General features: G+C 44.8%; 1 protein-coding gene across 4 annotated transcripts in view; it reads right to left on the bottom strand.

Moving 5' to 3' along the window:
- Positions 1-25,354, bottom strand: part of LOC138481133 (mitochondrial fission factor-like) — a 417,374-nt gene that overhangs the window by 110,334 nt on the left and 281,686 nt on the right. For 3 of the 4 annotated variants that reach the window (XM_069613052.1, XM_069613055.1, XM_069613053.1), the window contains one exon: positions 24,494-24,577. The exons of the other annotated variant lie outside the window; for it this stretch is intronic. In XM_069613052.1, coding sequence (XP_069469153.1) covers positions 24,494-24,577 — 84 coding nt within the window. The remainder of the gene's footprint in view (positions 1-24,493; positions 24,578-25,354) is intronic. 4 annotated transcript variants of the gene reach the window in all.

Raw genomic sequence — 25,354 nt, 5'->3', positions numbered from 1 at the left:
ACAAAACAATTTTCTGAAACCTCATTCTCGTGGTAGACTTAGGGCCTCATTACGACCCTGGCGGTCCCGTAATGAAGGGTGCCGGTTCAGGACCGGCACCCGTCATTACGGGATGCCCTATTACGAGGTTCCCTTGCGGGCCTCGGAACAGACGTCTGATAAAACCAGACATCCTTTCTGGGTCCCACGAGGGGACCAAGGAGCTAATAACTGGCCCGTTTATTAGCTCCATCCCCATTTCCATTGAGCCCTATGGGGGCTCAAATGGGAATGGGGAATGGTTCTGTGCATGAGGAATTACCGGGTCCTCCAAGAGCGGAATGACCCGGTAATTCCTCATTCACAGACCTCGGTATTGGAGCCCGGTATGGAGGCAGCCACAGCACTAATAGCACCATGGACACCTCCATACTCGTAATGAGGCACTTAGTCCGATAAAGGTCTTCAACACTTTCACAGGAACAGAGTGATAGAATGTTAAACTAGCAGCAGATGTAAAGCACTGCGAATAGAATAGGTATGTAACATGCTTGTGTTTTTCCTTTTAGTGGCAGTGACGAGGGTGCTGAAAATTGACCGGAAATATCTGATCACTTTGCATTTTAAGTTAAAAAAAACCTTCTGTCCCCTATCCCAACAACTACCCAAGGCTTTATTTAAAAAGAAACAAAAATCGTCCGACTTGTTTCTTCCAAGTATCTATTAGAAATATAAATAAATAACATGAACTCTGAAAAGCAAATGGAGCCAGGCCCACTGGGAATTGAACCACAGAACTCAGACGTCCAGGCACTTTACTCACTTACGACCCTGGCGCTAAGTGTTTAACTGCGTCGTAAAAGGCTGCAGCGCCGTTAAACACTTAGCGCCTTACTACGAGTTCCCTTTGAGGGACCCGACCTTGACGGCTGGTCTACACGAGCCTTTAAAGTAGGGACCCGCAAAGGGACCTTGGTGCTAAGTACGGTACTGCAATTTGCGGTACCGTACTTAGCGCCTTCCCCATTCCCATAGAGCCCTATGGGGCGAAAATGGGAATGGGGAAGGGCTATGGTTCAATGGGGAATTACCGGCCCGCCAACCTTGGAATGGGGTGGTAATTCCCCATTGAACCATGGCGGACCCGCTACAACACCGGCACCAACCATGGTGCTAATAGCGCCATGGTTTAGCGCCGGTGTTATAATGAGGGCCGCTGAGTCACCTGCTGTGCTTTCATAAACTGGGTATTTCTGCAGTGGTCCATCCAAAGGCTCTGTAATATCATGAGCTGCCATTTGTAAGCGATCGCCCTACATCTGTGTTCAGCTCGCAAGAAACTGCTTTCTTATTTGCACGGTGATGCCGCCTTGTATTGTTATGAGGTTGATAAATGATGTGCTAATAACATTAGTACCTGGCCATTAATATGAAGGGCTGAACTTGTGGAGACCCATTGAACATGTACAGACATCGTAATCTTCGTCCAAATAGCACTGCATCTATGGGTCATATGGAAGTCCAGTAAGACTAATCCAAAGCTGATTTTGTGGGGCCATCGAAAGTTCAAACACCGCTGTACTGTACTTGAGAGCAAGAGATCAGTATAGCACTTGCTTTTCCTCTCTGGGAATGGCTACTTCATCAGTACATTGTGCCTGCATTTGATTCCAGCTTCTCCTTGAGATGTAGCCCATAAAGCCACATGAGGTGCTGACCATCGCTTTGTCACAAGGTGTCTCCTTGACATTCACCGGGAATGATCATGACTACACGTCACACCTGTCAAGAAGGTTTTCGTTTTCTTTCCTGCTTTGGAGATGCTTCTGTTTTCTACAGTTGCCGAGCCTCTGCCTTTCCCGGCACCGCCCCTATCTCCATTCCTCCACTAACTACTACAGAGCTACAATGACTTGAGTGTCGCTTCCTAATACTCAGCTGTCTTATCTGCGTATGTAACATGTAGACTGTAAGATTCATTAATGAAAGAGGTTGTTAGCCTCAGAAATACGGTTGCCAGTTTAGTAGAGGTGCTGAGGAATTTAAAAAACGTGATTTGACAACATCTAGAAACCAATTGGAGTAAATGGATAGCTCCCCATGCTATGGCCAATATTACCACCAATATTACCACCCACAATATTAAAGCTGCAGTCAAGACATTCACCTGGCGCTGGTCAGAGCTTCTAGTGTTAAGACGAGGCAATCAGACATAAATGCATGGAATATCAGCACGTAGCTTAGTTAAACCCCCCGCCCGCTCTGTGACCAGGCTCAAATCATACATTGCAATTGCATAAGGGTTGGTTGATTTCTCTCCCTACTGCCAGTCGCCGGTTACAGGCAATGCAGAGGCAGCATAAGACAACATGAAAGTATGCCTGGTAAAAGAAGTGGGGGAGGTATGGTGCATAATCGGTTTAATGGGAATAGTGTATACAGCTATGTTCCAAAGCTGGGGGGAAGCACAGGTAAAGAAGGGCTATGCTGACAAACACATGCACGCACTGGATTTGGTCAGTGAGTGGTTGTTGCTCATTCATAAGGGACGACATTGTCCACTGCTCTAGTCTTTCAATGCCCGATGATCAATACAATTTCATACGCCTTGAATATAAGAATGACTTTTTAGCCCAGGGTCTTCTCACAATTGAGCATAGATCTTACCCCCCTGCCAGGACTTTGATCCAACTAAGAGGCACTCAACCTGTGAATATAACAACGCAGCTGGACTGAAGAAAAATGCGTAAATAAAGGAGACAATTGGTAAAATTAACAGAAAGTGCATAACGGCTGTGGGATCTAATACTACCAGCACAGTGCTACACAGCTGTGCGTCAAATATTCAGAACAAGGGGGAAGGGTTGGAGAGAGTAGATTGACTGGGAGGGCACACAGCTAATATGCAAATGGACAATGTTACCATCCCTTACGATTTGAATTCGAAAATAAATATGCTGTGCTGGAACACAGCTGGACCAGGAAAGAATGGAACTGATATCCAGCGATGCGATTGCATTAGAGGTTATGATATTATATGCGTGAAAGAGACATGGGCTACATACCCAACGCACCTGCCGGGTTACACTGCTTTTACCAAACTGGCCCTCTATGGCCTGCAGGGGAGAGCAAGTGGGGGCCTCACAGTGTGGGTTAAATCCTGACATCATGCTTCTATTGTGCAAATCAGCATTGATTCTTGAGATCTACAGGAATTGTTTATTGTCCTGAAGACAGGTCTCCAACTGGCAGTCCTCAATCTCTACAACAAGCCCAATTCAAAGATTCCTATGGGTGTTATTCGTTGGGCTAAAGGGTGTGTTGAGGATAGGGACTCTCTCCTTGCGATTTACGCATAGTTTTGTTAGGGGACTTTAAACTCCAATCCGAGCCCAGTGCCTCGCTAAATCATGGAAGAAGAGGATGTGGCTCGAGATGTGCCTGATTTGTGGAAGAGTACTTCAAAACAAATCAACATATATGCCTCTGAAGTATTACATACTGCCCTAAACCTGGAATAATGGGCATGCAATGGCTGTGCTAGTGATAAACCTGCAATCCCTTCCTTGGTCTCAGGCAATACGACCTCTAACATTGACTATATTTGATTTAATATGTGCGATTGGAAACATTTGAGCAAATGTTCAGTTCTCCATCGCACAGAGAGTGATCACCGACCACTTTCAGCAGAACTATCCTTCGTCACTGAGTCTTGTGTACCATCTACTGTAGCTTTGAAAAGTAACTTGGTTACTATCCAGGGCCATGCTAGAAGATCTGTGAAATGTGAGTATTTAGATCTAGACAAGGTTCTTCCCAAATTTACAGTAGCATTTGGTCCTCGAAAAAGTATTTTTTTGTATCAGCAATGAAGAGCTGCTTAGGCTATAAAGTGAAGTAGCCTCTGCAATATATCCATTGGTAACTAAACCAGTAAGGATTACTGAGAAGTCTTCTATAGAACAAACATCCTGTTTTAACAAAGAAGTGTCGACTAGCAAAACAAGACTTGGCTTTGTGTTGAAAAAAAGTATCAAACCCTACTGCAGAGCAAAAAGAAATCGGAAGCCGAAAGTAAATGGAGATGCCTGCTAGGAGCCATCCAGGAATGGGATAACACCAAGTTTTGGAAGCTAATAACACCAGGTAATTACGAACCTAGTCACATGGCCAACACTCGAATCAGTGAGGATTAGTGGCTTAGGCATACTAGTACTCTTTTTGAGGAAATGAGATCGCCATTTTGTTCCTCATACACTATGCTTTCCCTGATAACCAATGAGTCCTTTGACCCCCTGCAGTTTGAGTTGATGGAAAACATGACAGCCATCAGTGCGCAGAAAGGTGGTAGGGCACTGGGATTCCAGGAGACATATTTAAGAGTGATGTTGATATCTGCACTCCCTTTTTTTTCATCTGTTCAATGCAATTGCAGCTTCACCAATGGTTCCTAACACATGGGTCATGGCTGAGATCATCTTATTAATAAACAAGGGAGAGGGGTGATGTTGCCAGTCATAGACTAGTCACCCTACTGGATGCTGCAGGCAAGATATATATCCATGTGTCCTGCTAGAGCGCCTCTGTAACTGAATTGACGAATGGGGGGTGATGGATCCTTGTCAGTCAGGGGTCCATCGGGAGTGAGCACCACAGACCAATATTTCAGACTTTTTCTTTTTCTACAAAAATACATACTTTTAAGAAAAGTTACTTCATACATGCTCTTCGTAGATGTAAAATCTGTGCTTGATGGTGTCCTGAGAATAAGACTTTGGGAAAGGCTGATTTAGATGGACATTCACCCAGGGGCATACAATTGTCTCGGGCACAAATGGAAAAGGGGCCCACAGATGCAAATGGCAATTCATTCCTTTTGTGATAAACTGAGTAGTTCCCAAGGGGGATGTTTTTGATCAAATGTGATGCAAATTGTGCACTTTAAAGAATATTTATTCAGTAACTCTGGTCAAAATTACTCGCCTCATGGTTAAGTAACTATTCAAACTGGCCCACATGGGCCAGAAAAGTGGCACACTTTGCCCAAAAAAAGTGGCACAAAATAGCATTTAGTATTTTTGGTTTGGGCATTGCCCTATAATCCCATCCAGGCCTACATTCACCTCGTACTGGCCAGAGCAAAAACTGCACTATATAGTGGGAATGGCACTGATATGTGGCACTATGCAGGCGACCTGCCTCTCCTTTCCCGGTAGAGAAAGGGGTGTGCCATCGTTGTGTTTGGCCGCTACACTTTTTTGTTTATTCATTAATTCATTTATTCTCTCTTTGGGCACAGAGAACTAATGCACACACAGAATGCCGTGATTAGATCTCCTATTTGCTGATGATGTCATATTGGTTTCCTTGACTCCGGTGAATTAAAATAAATAGGGCAAGATGTTTGACCCGACTTGTACAGACAATGGTCTGGAAATCAATCAGAAAAAGACTAAAACAATGATATTTGGCTCAACACGATTGAGGGCAAATATTTGGAACACATTTCTGCTTGAGAGCAAATGTACTTGGAATGAACAGATCATCAAGAGAGAACAAACAGTGGACGGAATAAGCAATGCTATTGTGAAGTTTGCAGTCACACGGTAATGGAGCAGTAAATCCTTCGCTCAAAGTCTACAAAGGCAAAGTTAGATCTGCAACTATGTTTGGTCCCAGGCTCCCAGGCTCTGGGGGTGAATTAAAGCCAATACATTCATTTCCATAGAGAACCTGTTTTCAAGGAAATTGCTATGCTTGCCCATGGGCACACCCAATACATTGGAAATTAATTGGCATGGCATAATGTATGATCTGCAAGTGAAACTTGTGCTGTGTTGGGTACGAATCTGGTCAGCCCCAGTACATGGAAGCACTGGAAGCTGTCCCGTCTGAGAATGGTGGCACCATAGTTATCCTTGTGCAGGCATTTAAGGTCTGTGCTTGAATTGGTGGACTTTGCAGAAATGTGTTTCCATCCGATGTCAATGAATATTAGGTCCAAAGCTTTGGTTAAAGCTACCTACAAAGAGTATGTGTATGACCAATTATAATGGAGTGTCAATGCTGCCCTTTTAACCAGTGCTTACTGTTTGAGCAAGATTGAGATCGTTACACCTCATTACTCAGTATTTATTTCATTGTTTTTTTATAACGTGCCTAATACCATACCTACCATACCTGAGTTTGGTTTCTAAGCGCATATCCGGGATTAAAACTTCTGTTGCTCTGCTTGGTCTTGCTTTCAAGACCACAACGTTGCCCCTGTGCTATCATCTTTATATCAGGTTCAAGCTTTGTGAAAAAGGGTGGAATACGTTGTGATCAATGCTCACATTGCATGTGTAAAGACTGGAGGGAGTATCTGTATTCCTGCCCTCTATATGCAGAGTAGAAGCACAGATCACCCCAGCCAAGATTCTCTATGTGGTAGCAATGGACGAGCAATCAAGGCTTAAGCTCTCAGGAGGTGATGCGGGCTGGTTCTTAAGTACAGTGTAGTCCCCAAGCCCCCACAAAGGAATGTCCACACACTATGTTAGGTGATAAGACAGTTCTTTATATAAATAATGTTCAATATATGTACATGATCAATAACACACTTCGTATTCTGGCAATTCTAACATGGTAAATATGTACATTGTATGTGTAGTACCACAGTTCACTCTTGACTCCTTTAAAATGCAGTAACTGCTGACAGTTCAAATGGCATACAAATCAAACAGTAATGTGTATCAGCATCTAACATAGGAAGGAAGACAAGTTAGGTTAAACAATGGCAGAATAGTTCTCTTGCTACTAAAACAGAGTTCTGTGTGAGGATCACCCCACCTGGGCAACCTTTAAATAAAGTGTATTAACAAGCCCAGTCCATATATGTTTAAGATAGTCTTGGTACCTGCTAAAAATGTTCTACCACCCCAATGTACCCAAGTTTAGCAGAGTTCCTTTGATGGTTCTCCGACAGGCCCTTCTTGGGTGGACTCCCTTTAAAGCAGGAGCCACGGGTCGTCAAGATTCCTACAAAGAGTTGTGAACACTGTGGTCGGGGGAGCAGCTTCGACCTTCATGGTGTTCGTCGACGATCGGGCGTGGACATCCTGTGAAGGTGAGGCATGCGGTGCACCGCAAAGACAAGGGTGTGTTGCCGCAAAGCAGATCGATGAAGAACATAGGCCCAGTAAGGGCGTCGAGTCGTCAGTGTTTGGCGTCGACGATCGGGACTCGACCAGGTCTGGCTTTTGGATCTTCGGCAGCGTCTCTGTGGACTTCGGGTGGCAGGAAACCCACCAGCGGACTCTCCTCAGTTGTGGACGACCTTGACTTTCTCCAAAAGGACAAAGCGGTCCATGGTGATGGCAAGAGAGTCCTTGATTTTAAAGTGTGTTCGGCAATGGTGGAGAGTTGCGGCTCCGGTCGTGGAGCAGCACAGCGTCAACCTGTCCCCGCTTCTGGGCAACGTGACTCGATGGGCTTCCATCGGTTACGGCGGTCCTCCAAACCCTGGTCGACGACGATGGACTTCCATGTCCGGGTGCTTCACTTCAGGTTCTTGGCGGACCCCGTCTCCGGTCAGCAGCATTTCGAAGACTGACTTCCAGGTGCCTTGAAGAAGATTAGCTTTTGCACCATGTTCCCTCGTAGTTCAGAAAGAGGTCTCCTAGCCAGGTCCTCTCTTGGATCAGTTCTTGGAGACACAACAGCTTTCAGATTGGCAAAGGACAGCAGCAGCAATTTTTCTCTTCCAGCTGGGCTTCAAGGTTAAGCATCAAGTTTCGACTTCAGCGTCTGAACAATTCTGGTCAGTGAGAGGTCCCCCTGCTCTGTCTCTCATTCACACTGCTGAGCCAGGCTCAGGCAGCCAATCATTCAGAAGGGCATTCAGCAGGCAGGCAGCCAATCAGGCTCACAGTACATTCAGGCCATTCTCTTCCCTCCAGACACTCACAACAAGGAATCTGGATTGGGGCAAGCACCCAGCCTTTCAGCACACCACACTGCATCCATACCAGTTTCAGGCAGGGCTGTCTCATTCATTGTGTCACACACCAGAAAACAGACACCCATAACCTAAAATGTATATTGGTCTCACACTCCATTCAACCAGGTCCTACTTCCCACAACATACAGTCATTGGGAAGGCTCCAGCCAGTCTGGCCTGGACTTCCTCACAATACCATATATGGAACTTCCACCCAACAGCCAGTTAGGGAAAGGGACACAGTCAGGGCTTCCAAGGACTTTGGGAAAACAAGGTAACAGGTTATAGAAAGCAAGAGGCCACAGGGGCCATCTTGTCTCCTATCAGGAATCCACTGATTCCTATGGCAGGGCCTGGGTATCCCAAAATGGAGGATACTCAGAGCACCAGCCCATACCCTGCTCTGTGGGCCACACACATGCGACCAAAAACACACAATAGGGGTACAGGGTTGTACCCCCACCCATGGGTGCCATAAGGGTATCCCAAGGGTCTGTTCACCACAACCAAAAAGAGGAAGAGCTGCACTACCAGGAGTCCCACATGGACTCCTGTGCAGACAACAACAAAGAACACACAGGATAAGGGAGTACAGGACAAGGACATGGAGGCCATGTCCCTCCAATGAATTTCCAGCATCAGAGCATGCACGTGAAAGAAACATTTCAGCATTTCCTATTTAACAGTCCAAGGTACAAAGATTTGAGATCTACATATAAAAAGCCAAGCCTAAGGTAACATGGTGTCAGGACTGTAGTGGAAGATTTGCATGTCTGCAAATTAACTTCTATGGTGAATGTATTTTTAGCAATAGCCATATTTATTCATAAAGCTTGGCTACGAAGGACCAGATGCATTAATTCTGTGTGTGTATTACATTTAATAATTGCGCTCACTAATTGATTTTCATGCAAACATTTCCTATTTATGATGTTTAATCTTGTAACTCATAATCTTCACCTTTTGGATCTATTTATTGTTTTTGTACATAATAGCAATGATTGCAATTGCAATGAGCTGCATGACTTACTGTTGTCATATCTCATGTTTTGTGTTTGTAATGTGCTTTTAGGACTTTGAGTCAAAATAAAGCAATACAGAAAGAAATAAACTAAAAAAATGTGTTGTGTGCATCATGTTTGCGCTATCATGCCCACAGGCCTGTGCTTATGCCCAGGCCACATGCAAACGGCTGAAGTTTGCGGATAGACCAGTGTCAGAACGTAAGGTGTTGGCATATAAAGAAAGAGAACAGAGAAAGAGAATGCCCCCATAGGGCAAGACGTTTCCCTACCATAGTTAGATCGATGTTCCTAGACCCCCTGCAAAGGATCCAGAAAGATCAACCACACCTTTGTTGCTGAGGCTCTTGGTATATGGCTTGGTTCTAAAAAAGTGTAAGCATGGCAGAGCAGTAAAGGCTATATTCTCGGGAGGGCAGGCGAGTAGATAAATGTACAGGGTAGCATACAACAACAAAATAAAGTAATTTCCACACATTATATGTATTACAATATTCCCTTCACATAGGCTTGATGTTATTTGTTATCTCATTATTAATCCTTGCTGTGATGTCATGTATGTGCTCATGAGCTGAGTAACGAGGAGGGAATCACGTTATGATGGTCATCACTTCCCACATCCACTGAATTTCATGTTTTTTGTTGCGATAAATCAGCTCATCTTAACTCTGTACTAACTAATGTTTTTTCACTGAATTTGTTTTTGTTATGCTATATCTCCTTGAGGGTTCCCTACTTCCAGTGTTACGCAGGTGACACACAACTCTTTTTCAAACTTCCTGCTGACCCTTTTGCACCTTCAATCATCCCTGACTGCCTATCTGCCATCCAGGCCTGGTGCACTTCCAATGATCTCTGTCTCAATGGCAGCAAAACTGAGATCCTTCCCATTGGGACTCCTGCTACCGCCTTCTTCCCTTCACTTTGGCCTTCCTCCATGAGCTCTCCCCAGGCCCCTTCTTCTGAAGCCAGAAATCTTGGAGTCATCTTCAACTCATCTAAGAGTACTACGCAAGGATAAGAGAACTGCTGAAGCCTGTTGGAAAAGCCTTCCGTCAGATGCAAATAAGGGCAGCCTTATTCTAGCTTCTCCCAACTACTAAAGAGGCAATTTTCCAAGCCAAAAAGACATCTATAACAAGCGAATTTTGCAAGCGGAATCCAACACCAAAGAGCTCTTTAAGATACTTAAAGAACTGGAAGCACCATCCGCCCCACCTGACACCTGTAGCAAAGACAGTATATGGTGCTCCAATATACAAAAAGTGCTCCTCGATAAAATCTCCACTCTACAAACCAAAATCAATGCCAAAAAAGCAGTTTACTGACTAACTACGCAGATGACACCCAAATACTCATCCCTATCACTGGTGACCACACAGCCAACACCAAAGCATTACATGAGGTCTACCTGGTCATCCAGGCTTGGATGGCACAACACAGCACAACACAGGCTCTGTCTTAACGACGATAAAACAGAGCTACTCATCCTTGGTACCCATCACAAACTCAACAGACTAGATCCTGCATTTAAATCCGTCATCATTAATGGCAACACCATTAAGGTATCTAATGACACAAAAACCCTAGGCATCTATCTTGACTCGACCCTATCTCTCACAAGGCAGACCAATGCCATAATCTCGTCGTCAGCCTACACATGCAAACTTATTACAGCATGCCATCCATTCCCCACTACGGCCAATTGCACCATTCTTGCCAGAACCCTCATCATGTTGAAAATTGACCACTGCAATGTGCTTTATCTTGGGACTAGTCAACAGAATTTAAGCAAGTTACAGGTTACCCAAAACAACGCCATCACACCAGACGCAGCCTACACTGGCTTGCTGTCTCCCAAAGAATCTCCCTCAAAACTCCCTGCCTAACCCTCTCTGACCTGAACCTTCATTCCACTCATATCAAGAGTAAAGCTAAAATTTGGCTCATAGCACAGGGTTGTCAAAGCCCCCACCTGCCTCACTGTCCATAACAGCCAACACTGCTTATCGAATGTTTGATTTCCCTAAGCCTTGCAGTTCTGACAAAACTCCTTTGTAAATATCTTGTAATTATCTTGTAAGTATGTGTTGTATGTCTTTTCTTGTGTAATCTGTTGATATGTCTGCTGCATACTATGTCCTTGAAACCTCAAGAAATGCGCCTAGATGCCTTTGGGCCAGGCGCGCTGCACAAATAAACAATATACAAAATACAAATACAAACTCTTCTCTCTCCTTCCTCCCCCACACTCAGGGCATTGCCAAAAAAGTCCCACTCTCAGCTCTTCCTTCTCAAAGGAATTCTATCTTTTCTCACTCCCCCAAGAAGCTCAATGCTACCCGAGTCCTGGCTCTCTCCAGACTTGACTTTTGCAATATCCTCCTCCTGAATCTACCTTCTTCTACTCTGTGACCCCTCCAGCTAATCCAGCATAGGGCAGCAAGACTTATCCTTGGCCTGAAGCCCAGGGACCACATCTCTCCTGCCCTAAAAAGTCTTCGCTGGCTCCCGGTTGCTTAACGGATAAAATTGAAATCCCTCTCTATCTTCCATAAGGCTTTCTGGGGCATGGGACCACACTATTTTCAACTCTCTCTTTCTAAATATTCTCCCTCTAAACCTTTGCGTACCTCTGGCACCAACTCTTTGTGTGCAAAGCATTTCGCTAAACAAAGGGCAGGAGGTTGTTCTATTTTCTCAGCTGGGTCCCTTCTATGGAACTGCCTCCTCCTCCCCCTGCGTCTTGAGCAGGACCTTCTTAAATTCCATAAGCTCCTCAAGACTTTCCTCTTTACCTCCTCCTTCCCCTTTTGTCCTCCGCTAATCTCACAGTTGATTTGATTTGGTAGCAGGGCCCTTATGCATCCTCGGGGCCCTGATCTCCCACACTCAATAGCCCCCAGCTTCTGTCTATCCTCAGCACTTGCCTCGGCACACCCTACGTCCTGGAGGCTCGCACTTACCTTACCATGCACTTCATCTGTTGCTCATCCATGAGCATGGGCACCCCAGCACCTACCTCACTGCCTCCTCCCTTCTGCCTTGCCCGTTCTGAATACTCACAAGGCATAATAGGTTTGTCCTTTCTTCCCATCCACTATATTTAATGTGTATGTATTTTAATGTGTCTCTTTCCCATATCCCCTCCATGTTGCCCTGTGGGCGCTTTGAAACAGAATTTACTTGCTGTATAAGCGCCTAACAAGCGAACAATAAATACAAATACAAATACTATCCATAGCCGTAGGCAGGCCAGTGCCCTTTTAGCACCAATTATTATAAAAGACAGAGGAGCAAATCCCCTTTCCTAGTAAGTAACCAGATCCGACCGTCGGCGTGCACAGGGCCGTCACGAGGGAGGTGCAGTAGGGGCAAACTGCCCCGGCCTCGCACTTGCGGGGGGCCTCGCGGCCCCCTCTCCTAAGTGGAAGGCAGCACAGTCTCCCGTGTCCTTTATTCACATGGGGGACTGTGCTGTCTGCTCTCTGCCCCTGCAATGATTTTGCTGTTTGTTGCGAAGCCGTTTGGCTCTGCAACAAACAGCAAAATAATGGGAGACAGCAGGGCTCAGAAGTGGGCTCTGCTGCCTCCCGTCATTCAGCTGACAACGTGGACAGGCTGAATGCCAAGAGAGGACTCCTCTCCTGTCAGTCAGTGTGTTCACGTTGCTCAGCATGACCACGCTGACTGATGGGAGAGGAGTTCTCTCTTGTCAGTCAGTGTGTTCACGTTGCTCAGTGTGACCACAGTGATTAATGGGAGAGGAGTTCTCTCTTGTCAGTCAGTGTGTTCACGTTGTCAGTGTGATCATGCTGACTGATGGGAGAGGAGTTCTCTCTTGTCAGTCAGTGTGTTCACATTGCTCAGCATGACCACGCTGACTGACAGGAGAGGAGTTCTCTCTTGTCAGTCAGTGTGTTCATGTTGTCACCGTGATCATGCTGACTGATGGGAGAGGAGTTCTCTCTTGTCAGTCAGTGTGTTCACGTTGCTCAGCATGACCACGCTGACTGACAGGAGAGGAGTTCTCTCTTGTCAGTCAGTGAGTTCACGTTGCTCAGTGTGACCACGCTGACTGATGGGAGAGGAGTTCTCTCGTCAGTCAGTGTGTTCACATTGCTCAGCATGACCACACTGACTGACAGAAGAGGAGTTCTCTCTTGTCAATCAGTGTGTTCACATTGCTCAGCATGACCACGCTGACTGACAGGAGAGGAGTTCTCTCTTGTCAGGCAGCATGTCTACGTGTCGGCTGCGTGGATGCTTTTTAAGGGTGCATGAAGGTAAGTGGTTTTTATTTTTAATTGAAAGTGTATATGTGTATTTAAATTAAATTAGTATGTGTATGTGTATGTATGAATGCATGCGTGCATGTTGGTGTTTGTGTCAATGCTGTGTTTGGGTTTATGTATACATGCATATATGGAGTTGAGTAACTGGTGGATGAATGCATGGGTGAAAGTGTTTTTTGTGAGTGTGTGTTCAGCACCACCCCTAAATGTAGCCGCCCTGGGGGCCACTTCATTAAGGGGTGGGTTCATGGCATCAGAGGTGCACCTAGGCTAAAATGTCAGGGCAGAAAGGGGACTAACACTTCAAATGTTGGGAGAGGCGCTTACGTCAGAGGCTGTGAGGAAGGGGCAAATTTCCTTGTGTGTGGGGCACCTAACATCTTTCCGCATTTTGAATGAGACTATTCTGGTGAAGCTTCAATGTTACAAGCAGCTACCTCTTGCCTTCATTTCTGAAATGTCACACTTAAGAACTGCTGTGAGAATGAGATGTTTCATGTCACCACTTCCCTTCTAATCACTCCCCTAGCATGCAAGTGCTAACCCCACATCACGATTTCAATTACCTAAAAATGTATGGATATGAATGCAGGTGCTAACAGTGAAGTGACTTCTCATGGCCATGCTAATCCCTATGGCAATTCTCACCCAGTTCCTGCCCTCACCACCCAAAACACCTCCTCACTGGAACTCTTTGAGCTAACGTTAAACATGCCTTGGCATCAAACTTAGCCCTCAATGGGCCTGCAAGTGTTTCCTCAAAGGAGTCTTCTGAGAGTGCATGACTTTATTGGAGTTGTAAACACGTAGCTGGTGTAATAGAATTGTCTTAATCAGGTCTGCCTTTGGCCACTCAATTTATAAACATCCTGCGTGTCTTTCGCTGAAGTTCTTTTAAAAATAAGCATTGGCAAAGCCAACAGTTTTGGCTTGTGTATAAGTATTAGGCATTTACCAGGCACTATTAGCTGCTCAGGTACTCCCACCATTTTGTATTGGCACTATCAATGGCCAGCTAATACCAATACAGAAGTGCCTTTCCCATGCCTACACAAATGCCCAAACTGTTAGCATTGCCACTGCTCTTTTTCCTTTACCCTTGATGCACAGGACTATGCATCAAGGTTAAAGCAAACATGTTACTTGGCTAAATTGGCCCACATTGAATGTAGGTCAATCTAGCCAGTAATAACACTTATGCTACACAGTCAGCCTGGATCTACTTTCTGTGGCATGGCATTTTTACTGGCTGGGAGTCCGTACATGGTAATAATGGCATATATTGATGCAGCCTGCATCTACATAATTAGAACAACCAGCATGAATATATTTTTATACTAGCATATCTCGCGTGGAAAGGCGGCATGAAATGTAATGGAGAATGTTCCTATGCACAATTTGTGATTTGCAACGGTTGGGAATTTCCATGTGCTTCCATACACAACCAAATGCAAACTGTATGGATTTCTACCCAATTTTGCAAAGAAAGTGCTGTAAAATGCATACTTTTAACACAATCTTTCAAAAATGTTCTTGGGAGTGAGAACCCCCCTCAAGCAACCCTTGTTTGGTTTGGGCTCCCTCACTGTGCTCTGTTGATCCTGCCTGATTGGCACAAACATTTAAGCCTCTTAAATTCAGAAATGTACCATCCTCCTCTGTACATCATTTGTCACTGTGTATGATGTGTGTTTTAATGCGCACACAGGGGCAGGTTGCTTCTTAATGATATGATATGGCTCTTTAATTATATGATATGGCATTTATAACGTGCCTGTACACAAGTGTTTCTAGGTGCGACAAGGCAAGGGGAGAGAAACAAAACAGTAGGACAAAACACAGATCTTACTAGGCCTTGTGTCATTCAGATCGCGCAAGAGCAGGCAAGGTGGGAGGGGAGAAGTGCCAAGGTTGGGGTAGGATGCAGAAGTGCAGTAACAAAGGAGAAACAAGAGTGCAGCCAACGGGTGGCAAGTGTGGGTACTCATAAGTGCAGCCAACGGGTGGAGGATAAGAGCAAGAGCGGGGACTGTAGGGTTACAGATACAGACCACAAGTGCAGGGGAGCCAAGAGGCAGTGCAGGATTGCAACAGGACAGGCAGGGACCTGGGCCCAAATTCAGAGCTTGACCAGGTGACCAGTGCATGGATCAGGCAGGTGATCAGCAAGGGAGAGGAAGAGAGAAGGCAGAAGCAAAGAGATAGGTCTTGAGGTGCTTCCGGATCCGGAGATGGTTCTCCTCAAGTTTCAGCGAGGCTGTTTCCAGAGGGAGGCCCCAGCCGAAGAAAGAGATCTGCCCTCAACTCTTTGCTTGGAAAAGTGACTGACCCTCAGAGAATTGAAGGTGGCGCAGTGGAGAGCTCATGCCATCTTATATATATATTTATTCATAACATAAAAAAGTTAGTCTGGCATGAACCTTTCTTCAGTAGAGCAATCTAACTTTGCTGTAGTTGATTTGCAGTTGTAGTAATAAACCATATTTGGGATCCTGCACACAAACTCAAGGGTAGATTTCTCGAGTCTCCTGTTTGCGGACGTGCCGCCGCTGGCCGAGTGCAAATAATTGTAAGGGGGCCTCACTAAATGTTTTGCCCCGGGCCTCACCACATCTTCTGACAGCCCTGGGCGTGCATGGCCTTGGGCCATGTCTAGCAGCCACGTGCTTTGGCCGTGTCCACTGTCCACGACCATTACCTACTGTCCCTGCCCATAGCCAGCAGGCTGGTACTCCCATTGAGGCCCATGTCCCCCTGCCTAGTAATTTTCCAGATCCCAATGGCCATGCCCTTAAGCCACGACCGCTTTCCACATTGTAAGAATTACGCATAAATAGCTTTGGCTACAGCAGCCATGGCCTTTAGCCGTGTCTGAAGGCCAGTGGGCCAGGCCTACAGCTGAGGCCCATATCCCCCTTGCAATTAAATTATAAAATCCCACTGGCCATGGGCGTTGTACTAATGTTGATGGTCCCCCCTGCATGCCTAAGCATGCATTTTGAAAAGTGTTCTTTAGACCATCCCTTATTTCCAGTATAATTTTACAGAATACATTTACTGTGAAATTACAGTGCAATTTCTGTGAAATTACCATGATTGTTTCATGGAAATGGCTCTCATCGAGGACAAAAAGATGATGTGTTATCGAAGGAATGGGAAACACTTGACAATTCAAAAGTCTTCCCCATCCCCACCACAAATCTCCATGTGCCCCTCCACCATTCAGGCTCCCCTTACATAAATCTTCCCTGATCTTTTCCTAGTTCCCTTCACACTTGCCAGTTTGTGGGGCCCATTTTTCGAGCACATCTTGTGATATTTCCACAGGAATCCCACTGGTTTTCCGCAGGATTCCCTAAGTAAGATGAAAATATTGGCTCTCCAGCACACTTTACATGTGGTGCTCTTTCAACCTCCCCACCTCTACCCTAATGTAAATCCCCCTTTCCCCCCTCATTTTGAGCACTTTTATTTTCCGACTTTCCTGCGCTTTTAATCTGTAAAACGACACACTATTGCAATCCACCAAGAGAGATATGTAAAAGTTTTTCGGACCAGGGGATCACCCTTCTCTGTCAAATGATTTAAAAAATGTTGTAGTTTTTTCTCCATCCAACCAAAGGCACTCCTCCAGCGCTTTGTGCCCAAGTCGTTATTATTTGATGCAAATCCATACAGCGGTTTTCGCTCTATGTTTGTTCAATGGAAGCACCGTTTCTTGTCCTAGTGCATATGAATGGGAGTAGGCCAAAACCAGCTTTTTTTTGTTTTTGCAATATGCTTTGACCCATATAACGAATTGCCCCCAACAGTTCCAGTGTGGAGTGGCCGTTGGCAAGCATTTTTTCTGCAAAATGTCTACCAAATCTATCCAGAGAAGCAAACATTATTAGCCATAGATTTTTGGGAAACGTCAATGCAAATTGGTTTTGTTTTAACTAGAGTGCATCGATCTCCACCTTCTAATATAGATATTAGTCAATTACTTGGTGAAAAAGGTTTTCTTTGTATACCAAATCCTGCCACTGACCAGGAGGAAGACAGCAAAAAATGACAGTGAATCACAAAGACAGCACTTAAACAACATGCCCAGACATTTTGAGCACTGTAGTGCACACATGGCTACCATGCAGTAAAAAATAAAAGTTCACAAGAGTATACCTAAAAGGTTAAAATGAATACCACTGCTGTCAGTGTGTCTGGGCTCCACTTACTATTGAGAAATAACCATACTCGGAAAATAAGGATTCCCTGAACTACTCTCCTAAAGACGGGTAGCGGCGCTACAATAGACTTAAATGGGGGTATGCTCCCCTGCGCCAGCAGCCTTAAATGACTAAAAACTGCCCTAAAAAAAAAAGCCAAAGTAAACCCAGGGAGTTAGGTGTAAGAGGATTTCACTCCCAAATGTCTGTCAGGGTCCCACAACAGTCAGCAGATATGCTGGGGATCCCACTGAAACACGTGCGACAATATTTTATTTTAAAAATGTTTTTTTGTGTATAACTGTATTTAACAGTTTTTACAAAAGAGGCCTTTCCTTGCGAACTTTGTTTTGATTCTTTTGAGTTGGCTTGCAAGTGTTAATCCTTTGGAATTGACCTTTCTAAGGGAGAGAGTCCAAGTCAAGGCTTTGCAAGAAGTTTCCCATTGCAATGACCGGTTTTCGATTTAACCCATTCATCAGAAAAGCTCACCAATAATCTTCATCCAGCCTAGATGGGTGGCCAAGGTGGGTTTCTCTGTTAGAGACTAATGCGGGGCAGTTGAGGATAAGGTGCTTCAGGCTTTCAATTGTGTTAGACTCCGAACAGAAGCGACAGGAATTTGTAACCGTTTTCCTTCGAATTCCCAGTATCTCATTTGTTTTCAAGTTGAGCAGATTTTCTTGTTTGGGAATTTCAGTAGATAATTGATGGGCTCATTTATTTTTTTGTGCGAAAGGAGGCAGGTGAGCAGTGGACTTATAGCTCAACGCTTTTGTCTGCGTATCACACCAATCTCTTTCCTTGAATTTTTTTGAAGTTTTGGTTGGATTTGTCAAGAGTTCATCTTCGGTGCTTCCTATTTCTTCTAAGATCGTCTGGTTTTTACTGATCCACGCTTGAAGCATTTTATTGGTGCCTTTCTTCATTTCCTCATGGATAAGTGCATAGATTTTTTCTTTGGAAGATCTTCTTTTCCTATACGGCATCAGACTGTTGAGAGACACTATTCCTTTGAGCGAGATGAGACTGAGCTCTCTTCTTCTCAAAGCCATTGGGGTGGAGGCTGGAAGACGCAGCAATTTCCTCCAGAGAAAACCTTCAAGTTTTATCCAGATGGTTTCAGGGATCATTGGCATGGCTTCTGCTCCATAAGTGAGGGCTGGAACCACCTTCGCCTTATAGAAGGTGATTGCCGCTTTGAGCGAGAAACAACCACATTTTTTGTCCATCAAGATAATTTGATTGGTCAAGGTTTTGTTTTTAAGGACAAGGGTTTCTTGCATCGGCAGTTCTCTAGTTTTGTTACTGAAGGTGATTCCCAGATATCTGAAGGTTTCGACTTCTTCCAGACGTTCTTTAGCAAGAAACCATGCACCCTGCGCTTTGTGTTTAGATGATTTATCCAATCGCATCACTTTGGTCTTAACCATGTTGCTTTCTAGATCGTTGTTTTTGAGATATTCGTGCAGGTTGTTCAGTTTTCTCTGTAACCCGATCTTGATTTGATCCATTAAAATAATGTCATCCGCATCGAGCAGCCTGCTTACCTTTTCGGTGACCAGAGTTGGTGGGAAGGCTTTTATGTCTTTTTCTGAGTGTTGGTAGTCTGCTGTATAAGCATTATACAGTGCTGGAGCCAATGGGCATCCTTGCTTCACTCTGCGGCTAGTTGGGATGTTTGTAGAAAGTAGGCCTGTACCGTTGAGTCGGACTCTCATAGATTTCTGCGAGTACAGTTCTTTTATCGGTTCCAATAGAGAGTGAGGGCAGTTCCAGTTAAGAAGTTTTTTCCACAGTTTGTCTCTATTGACTTTGTCGAAAGCTTTAGGTAGGTCAATAAAGGCCAGGAACAGAGGAGGGGCGCCTTCCATTACTTTGGCCTTAAAAATGCTGAGAGTGAATATGTTGGCCGTTGTGCCTAGGTTTTTTGTAAAGGCAGTCTGGAATGGATCCCAACCTTCAGATGAGGAAACCCAAACCTTGAAGCTGTCCAAAAGAAATGATCCAAAGAGCTTCCCGAAGCTGTCGAGCAGTGGGATGGGGCGATAGTTGTTTGGGTCGCCTCTTTCACCTGATTTGTATATCGGCACCAGGTTGGCAGTCTTCCAAGACGAGGGAATCAATTTTGTTGATGAACAGGATTCAAAAATTGCGGCCATTAAGATCGACCAAGAACCAGGGTTAGACTAAAGGTCCATGTTTGAAAGACCATCTGGGCCGTGGGCACGAGATGTTTAAGCTTTCTGATTTTACTTTCAATGTTGCTTGAGTTGAGTTCGATATCCCATTTGTTAGCTGCTCCACAAGGTGTTGCAGTTGAGTGCAATGGTGAATCAAAAAGGTCTGAGAAGTGAGTAATCCAGGACTCTTCTGGCACACTAGTTATTAGGTTATCTTGTATTGTGGAGCCTTTGGTTGATATATGTGACCAAATGGCCTTTGTTTGCTTACCACTGAGTGTTCTCAGCATTGATTCTGAGTCTTCTTGGTAGAGTTACATTTTATAACTTTTTAGCCAGTTTTTATATCGGTTGGTGGCCGTCAGAGCTTCAGCACAATTCGTAGTAGAGAGGAATTGAACAGCCTTTCTTTTCGCTCGTCTCCTGATGAGCTTCCTTTCTCTGAGGACCAGATTGTTGTGATGAGCCTTAGTTAGTATTTTGCCTCCCTCTTTTTTTGCACTTGGTACGGTAGCAGTAGTGGGCAATAGTCCGTGAGGGTTATAGTGTCGTTTTGCTTATTCAGCTTCTTGGCTTGGCAATAGCTGTTGGCTATATCGTTCACCGCTGTGGCTTTCAATCGCAAACGTGTTCCCTCAGTGTTAGTCTCGATATTGGTGGGCATAGATGGACGTGAGGGATTGCTGGTGTGTGAGGTAATCATCCAGGTTGTTCTCAAAAGGTTATGGTTGCTGTGCAGGGTACGGATGATCTCAAAACCGATGACATGTGGCGAAGTTCTCTAGAGTATATACATGGTCTAGAGTTGCTTTCCGTCCTGCTAGTGCGACAAATATGTTCTAACATCCGCTACAGAACAAACAAGTAAAGGAGTGGCTTGCCAAGATGCAGGCTACAGTGGTGTGAAAAAGGGGCTATTGTATGACACTCAGGCTTAAAAGGACGCAGCTGGGTAAAACCGCAGGGCATTCTTACAGATGCCACAGTCTGTTGTCACGACAGATTTGAGGTGTGCCAGAAAGTGAAACAATCAGTGCAAGCTTGGCACCTGCTTTACCTTAGTGTTCCATCAAAATGCTGCTGGAACTTTCAAATAATGGCCATACTTCACTGCACTATCATAGGGACATTGAAGTCCCATCATTGTTTACTGTTTATTTGATTTCAAAAGTGCCTTCGCCAAGGCGCTTTACAAAATTAATGAATTGGCACTTAGGATTAAATGATGTCCATTAATACAGGCGAAGAAAGAAAACGGAGAGAAAAAAAAAGACATTAAGAAAACCAGCAAGAAAGAAATAGCATTGATAATCCTTAATACAACCAAGGTGAGGGGTCCAACAACAAAGTGAACACAATGTTGTCAGACAAAATAAGCCACCCCCAACATATAACAGTGGGAGGAAGCCCACCGTAAAACATTAAAAGAGCAAGGCACAGGCACAAATCCTGTCCAAGTCAATGGTCAATGTACAAAGCATGTACAGAGCGGACAGCGCATCAATGCAGAGGAAGGCCCACAACCGCACCTAGGAGACCCCAACAAGGAAGTCAGACCCAGCCAGCGGACTGCAGCTTGAGCCGGGAATCCGAGAGTCACAACCAGCAACTCTGCAAAGGACGTCCGCGCCAACAGCCATTACGCAGGAAGGTCCATCGATGCAGTCACGTGGAAATCCAGTGCCATTGCTGCTACCATCTCCAAACTGCAGAGAATCCACTGCAGACTACAGAAGAGACTCTCCACTCGCTGCAGAAGCCCCCACACAACTCTGTCATCTCCACGGTACAAACAGAGTACGCCCATTCGCCCAAACTTCAACTGGGGACTCACTGTATGAGTCAGGAAGGGGAGCACATGCCACAGAGAATGTTTAATCTGTACTTAAGGTGGAACACAGATCATACTCACATTCGTTTAGGCGAAGACATCTAGGCACACTTTCCATCATAAACGAGGCCCACGTTGGCGCGCACCCACAAGTCGTACAGGAGAAATTGATCACTGCATGTGGCCAGATGCAGGGACATGGGGCCAACAACTCCCCTTACTCTCAGCTACACTTCCACAACCAAGGCACTTTTGCATGAGAGCCTGAGCATGCACTGCGAACAATCTAACAGAGAGAACCTTTAGCAATTCGAATGGACCAGAGCAGCGGAAGTACTTATGGTCATCACCCACCACCCAGCACCGTTCCAGTGTAGCTTCACCATGTTGCATCTGCAGGCAACGCTCAGCAAAGATAAAAAATGAAAGGTTACGTTTACCCAAACAACTGAAAACCCTACAAGGAGCCACCAAATTGGCCACTTCAAAGAAAGAAACGCCCACGCTGTGGAGAGAAGACACAATCTGGAGCATAGAGAGACGTCTTTATGGGAGGGCAAAAGGGGCACTTCCCCCGTTCCCCCACCTTGGAGGGGGGCCCCAAAATGCACCCTGATTAAAAGAATTCAGTTCCCATTATTCATCAAAATTAAATATCACATGTCAGGATTATTTATGGTGTGCTGCTGAGGCTCTAAACATATTGCCTGCTGTTGTTGACATGTACATTCTGCTCTGATCTTTTCATCCTGTAATGCTTACTGTGTTCACTGTTGTATAAATAGTTTGTGCGGCAAAACACCTGTGGCATGCACACCTTTCTGTGGGGATTATATTGATCATGTGCAATAACCAAAGTTGGAAAGGATATTGATGAATTTGTGTGCCGCGATGGTTCAGAGAATAGCTCAATGTGTTAAGCACTCATTGCTGAGATTTGCGTTCATATGTAAGATTACAGCACCAAATTCCAGCAAGGCTGACTCAGCCTTTGCAATGTATGCAGTCGATAAGCCTGCATGTATATGTACTTTGATTTTTAGAACACAAGGTGTTATCATCACCAATGTGCCTGCTCCAGATAGCGGTTGCAATAGAAAGCACCATAGCATAAGTATGTTGAAGGTCTAGAAATTGGTTTGTTCAGATGGGGAGTTGCTTGTTCAGATGGGGAGTTGCAAAAGCTAGGCAGGCACCTCCAAAGACAAAGTGTTAGTCCACGGAGGTGATTATGTATCCAAATTCCAGACTGTGGAACCAAAACGTTCCTTCTTGGATCCTGGCATTGCCAGAAGATGATACAGTGACCCTGGACACATCTGTTATCACCAACAGTACTGTGCTGTCTTCAATGGAAAGGTTTGTGTTTGTTCATGTGATTTGTATATTTTCCTAGTCAGTTCTGTAAAAAAGGATTATTCTAGTTCAGGCTAAGAAAAGACAGTAGCAAAGTGCAGACATTGTAGAGAGGATGTGAATCCCTGCTTAACCTTTTAACCAACATGTGATCCTGGGCACCTAATTTAATCTTATATTGCCACACTAGTCAAAATTGCCAGTCCCTCATCCCTTCAGGGTATGATCTTTAAAAAAGACTAAATCGTGGTTTCACTGGCTTTATGTAGTGTTGCTTCCTCTATAATAATAGTGAGATTTGATAGATTGAACACCAGGGCCTCTTGTTTATTTGCTCTCTAATGGCAACACTACTTGAAAACCATGTCCCTTTTCTAATCTCAGTTGGTTTGGATACAGACAACTTTCGGGTATCTTCAAATCGTCGTCCACTCTCTATACTATGGTAGGTTTCTCCTTGCTTCCCATTGGTCACCTGTATCCATGCTTGAGCCGTTTTGCATCTGTGAGGCAGATAATCGTGTTGTTTGTTTGTTCTGGTGTATGTGCATCTTCTTCATACGATCTGTGTCCTGCAATTAAACTTTGTCTGAAAATACCTTCCTTGCGGCTGCTATTTAGTGAAATTTTTCCTGTACCTCTGCTAGAACACAAGCACCCTTGCCGTAGACTGCAAATGTTGCCCTTCAAATGCTACTTGTTTATCATTCTGAATACAAGAATGAAGGAGAATGGTGTTTGTCATACTTTTTTTGATCTCTGCAAGCAACATATCAAACTGTGGGTTGTGATCGTGACAAGGGGGGGAGGTATTGCGCAACCCCATATTCTATATCCCTTAATTCCTTTGGTCCAGTGGAGGTGGCCCCAGAGGTGTCCATGCCCTGGCCCCCAAAAGTGCTTAAAAGGGCCCTGCGATAGCCCTGCCACGAAAATCAGTCTTGTCCATTAGAGGTTCACGTCAGTGTGAGAACACTTCTCACAAAAGGGACACGCACTACTGGCCCCTAGTGTTGAAAAGCCATTATGGAAATGTTTTGCATCGGGTTTCACAGCATATCAGATGCTCATAGATTGCCCAGACATGGCAGTGACATGTAATATGGTAAATTGGGAATGTTATAGCACTATTGCATTCTGTACAGGCCGGTTCTTGGCAGACTACAATGCTTGATTGGTTATTCCGCTAGCATCCTACACACTGCTTGATAGAACATCTCTCCCTCCTTGACACCAAATCCTCATCAGTCCCTGGTAAATAAATGACTCTGATGTCCCTGCACTTGTGAATGACCCTTGCTTGCAACTCATCAACTGGATGGATGAGTGGTAATGTGTAAAACCACTTTAGGTCACATGGTGCAGCAGCACGCCTATTGAATCATGCCTTTCAGGAGGACAGGTTACATCTGAAGAAGCGGCCAGTCTGCTCTTCAATGCGTATGCGAGTAATTATCTGTGCAGCTTTGCAAAGTACCACCACAGTTTAAAATAGTCGCCCCCGGCACTCTGTCTGTTTGTTTAAATCACAAAGCACCGTTCGCTGCAATTGCTCTCAGCATTCTTTTCTGAGGACAGCCGGAAGTTGAGACTTAGGGTCTGACGAAAAAAGAGAAGAAATAGCGCACAACAGTTCATTACCTGACCGGAAGGAGTGAGGAGGGAGGAGGCAACCTTCTCTGAGCGTCTTGTCTGCAAACTGCATTCTCCTCTCTGGAAGACAGGCTACAACATCGAAAGAGTGCGTCAGGGCGAGCCACAGGCACGAGGAATACAGACAAATAGTTAGTGCATGCCAGAGCGCTACGAATGGCACAATGAAGAATAACAATGTTATAACTAAAATCCTTGCAGAGAAAAATATATATATATATATGTATATAAAGCGAGAGAGCGAGAGAAAGAGAGAGATAGTAGATAGACAAGAGCAAGGCTAGTGGCGGTCCCTCAACACAAAGGGAGTAAGATGGTTTTCAGTTGTAAAGTAATACCTGGAATTATCCAGAGATGTATTTTGGCATTTAATTAGGCACAACTAGAAAGTAGGAAACTAAAGTCATATATATATTTTTTTAATGCCAGGGTGTGTGGGATGGTGATTAGGATGGAAAAGTTGACAGGACTGGTGAGAAAGTCTTACACCAATAAGAGGGGTAGGCTATGTTAGCCATTGAAAGATATGTGGAAATAGAAAAAATTCTCGAAAATATGTAGTCTCATTTATCAATTTTTTGGTGCCGGTAATGTGTGGACCAATGGCATTTTGAATTGAATAGCAGAATTTAACAGAACCCTGTGCACAGCCCCATGCAAAGGTCAGAAGCATTCAATCTTTCAGTACAGCAAGAACGAGCAAGACCGGGGTATTATAAGAAGAGGCAAGCAACCAAAAGGAGCATAGGTACTGTAATCTAGGATCCTATTTTCACTGGTCCTGAAGGAAGACTTTAGGATCCTGAAAGAAGGTAGAGGTTGTTTCTCCCACACACGCCCTTCCAATTC

Source organism: Ambystoma mexicanum, chromosome 5p, assembly GCF_040938575.1.
Source record: "Ambystoma mexicanum isolate Mex_15411 chromosome 5p, UKY_AmexF1_1, whole genome shotgun sequence".
Classification (NCBI taxonomy): Eukaryota; Metazoa; Chordata; class Amphibia; order Caudata; family Ambystomatidae; genus Ambystoma; species Ambystoma mexicanum.
Note: the sequence above shows the minus strand (reverse complement) of the source record. Positions and strands in the feature narration are given on the sequence as shown.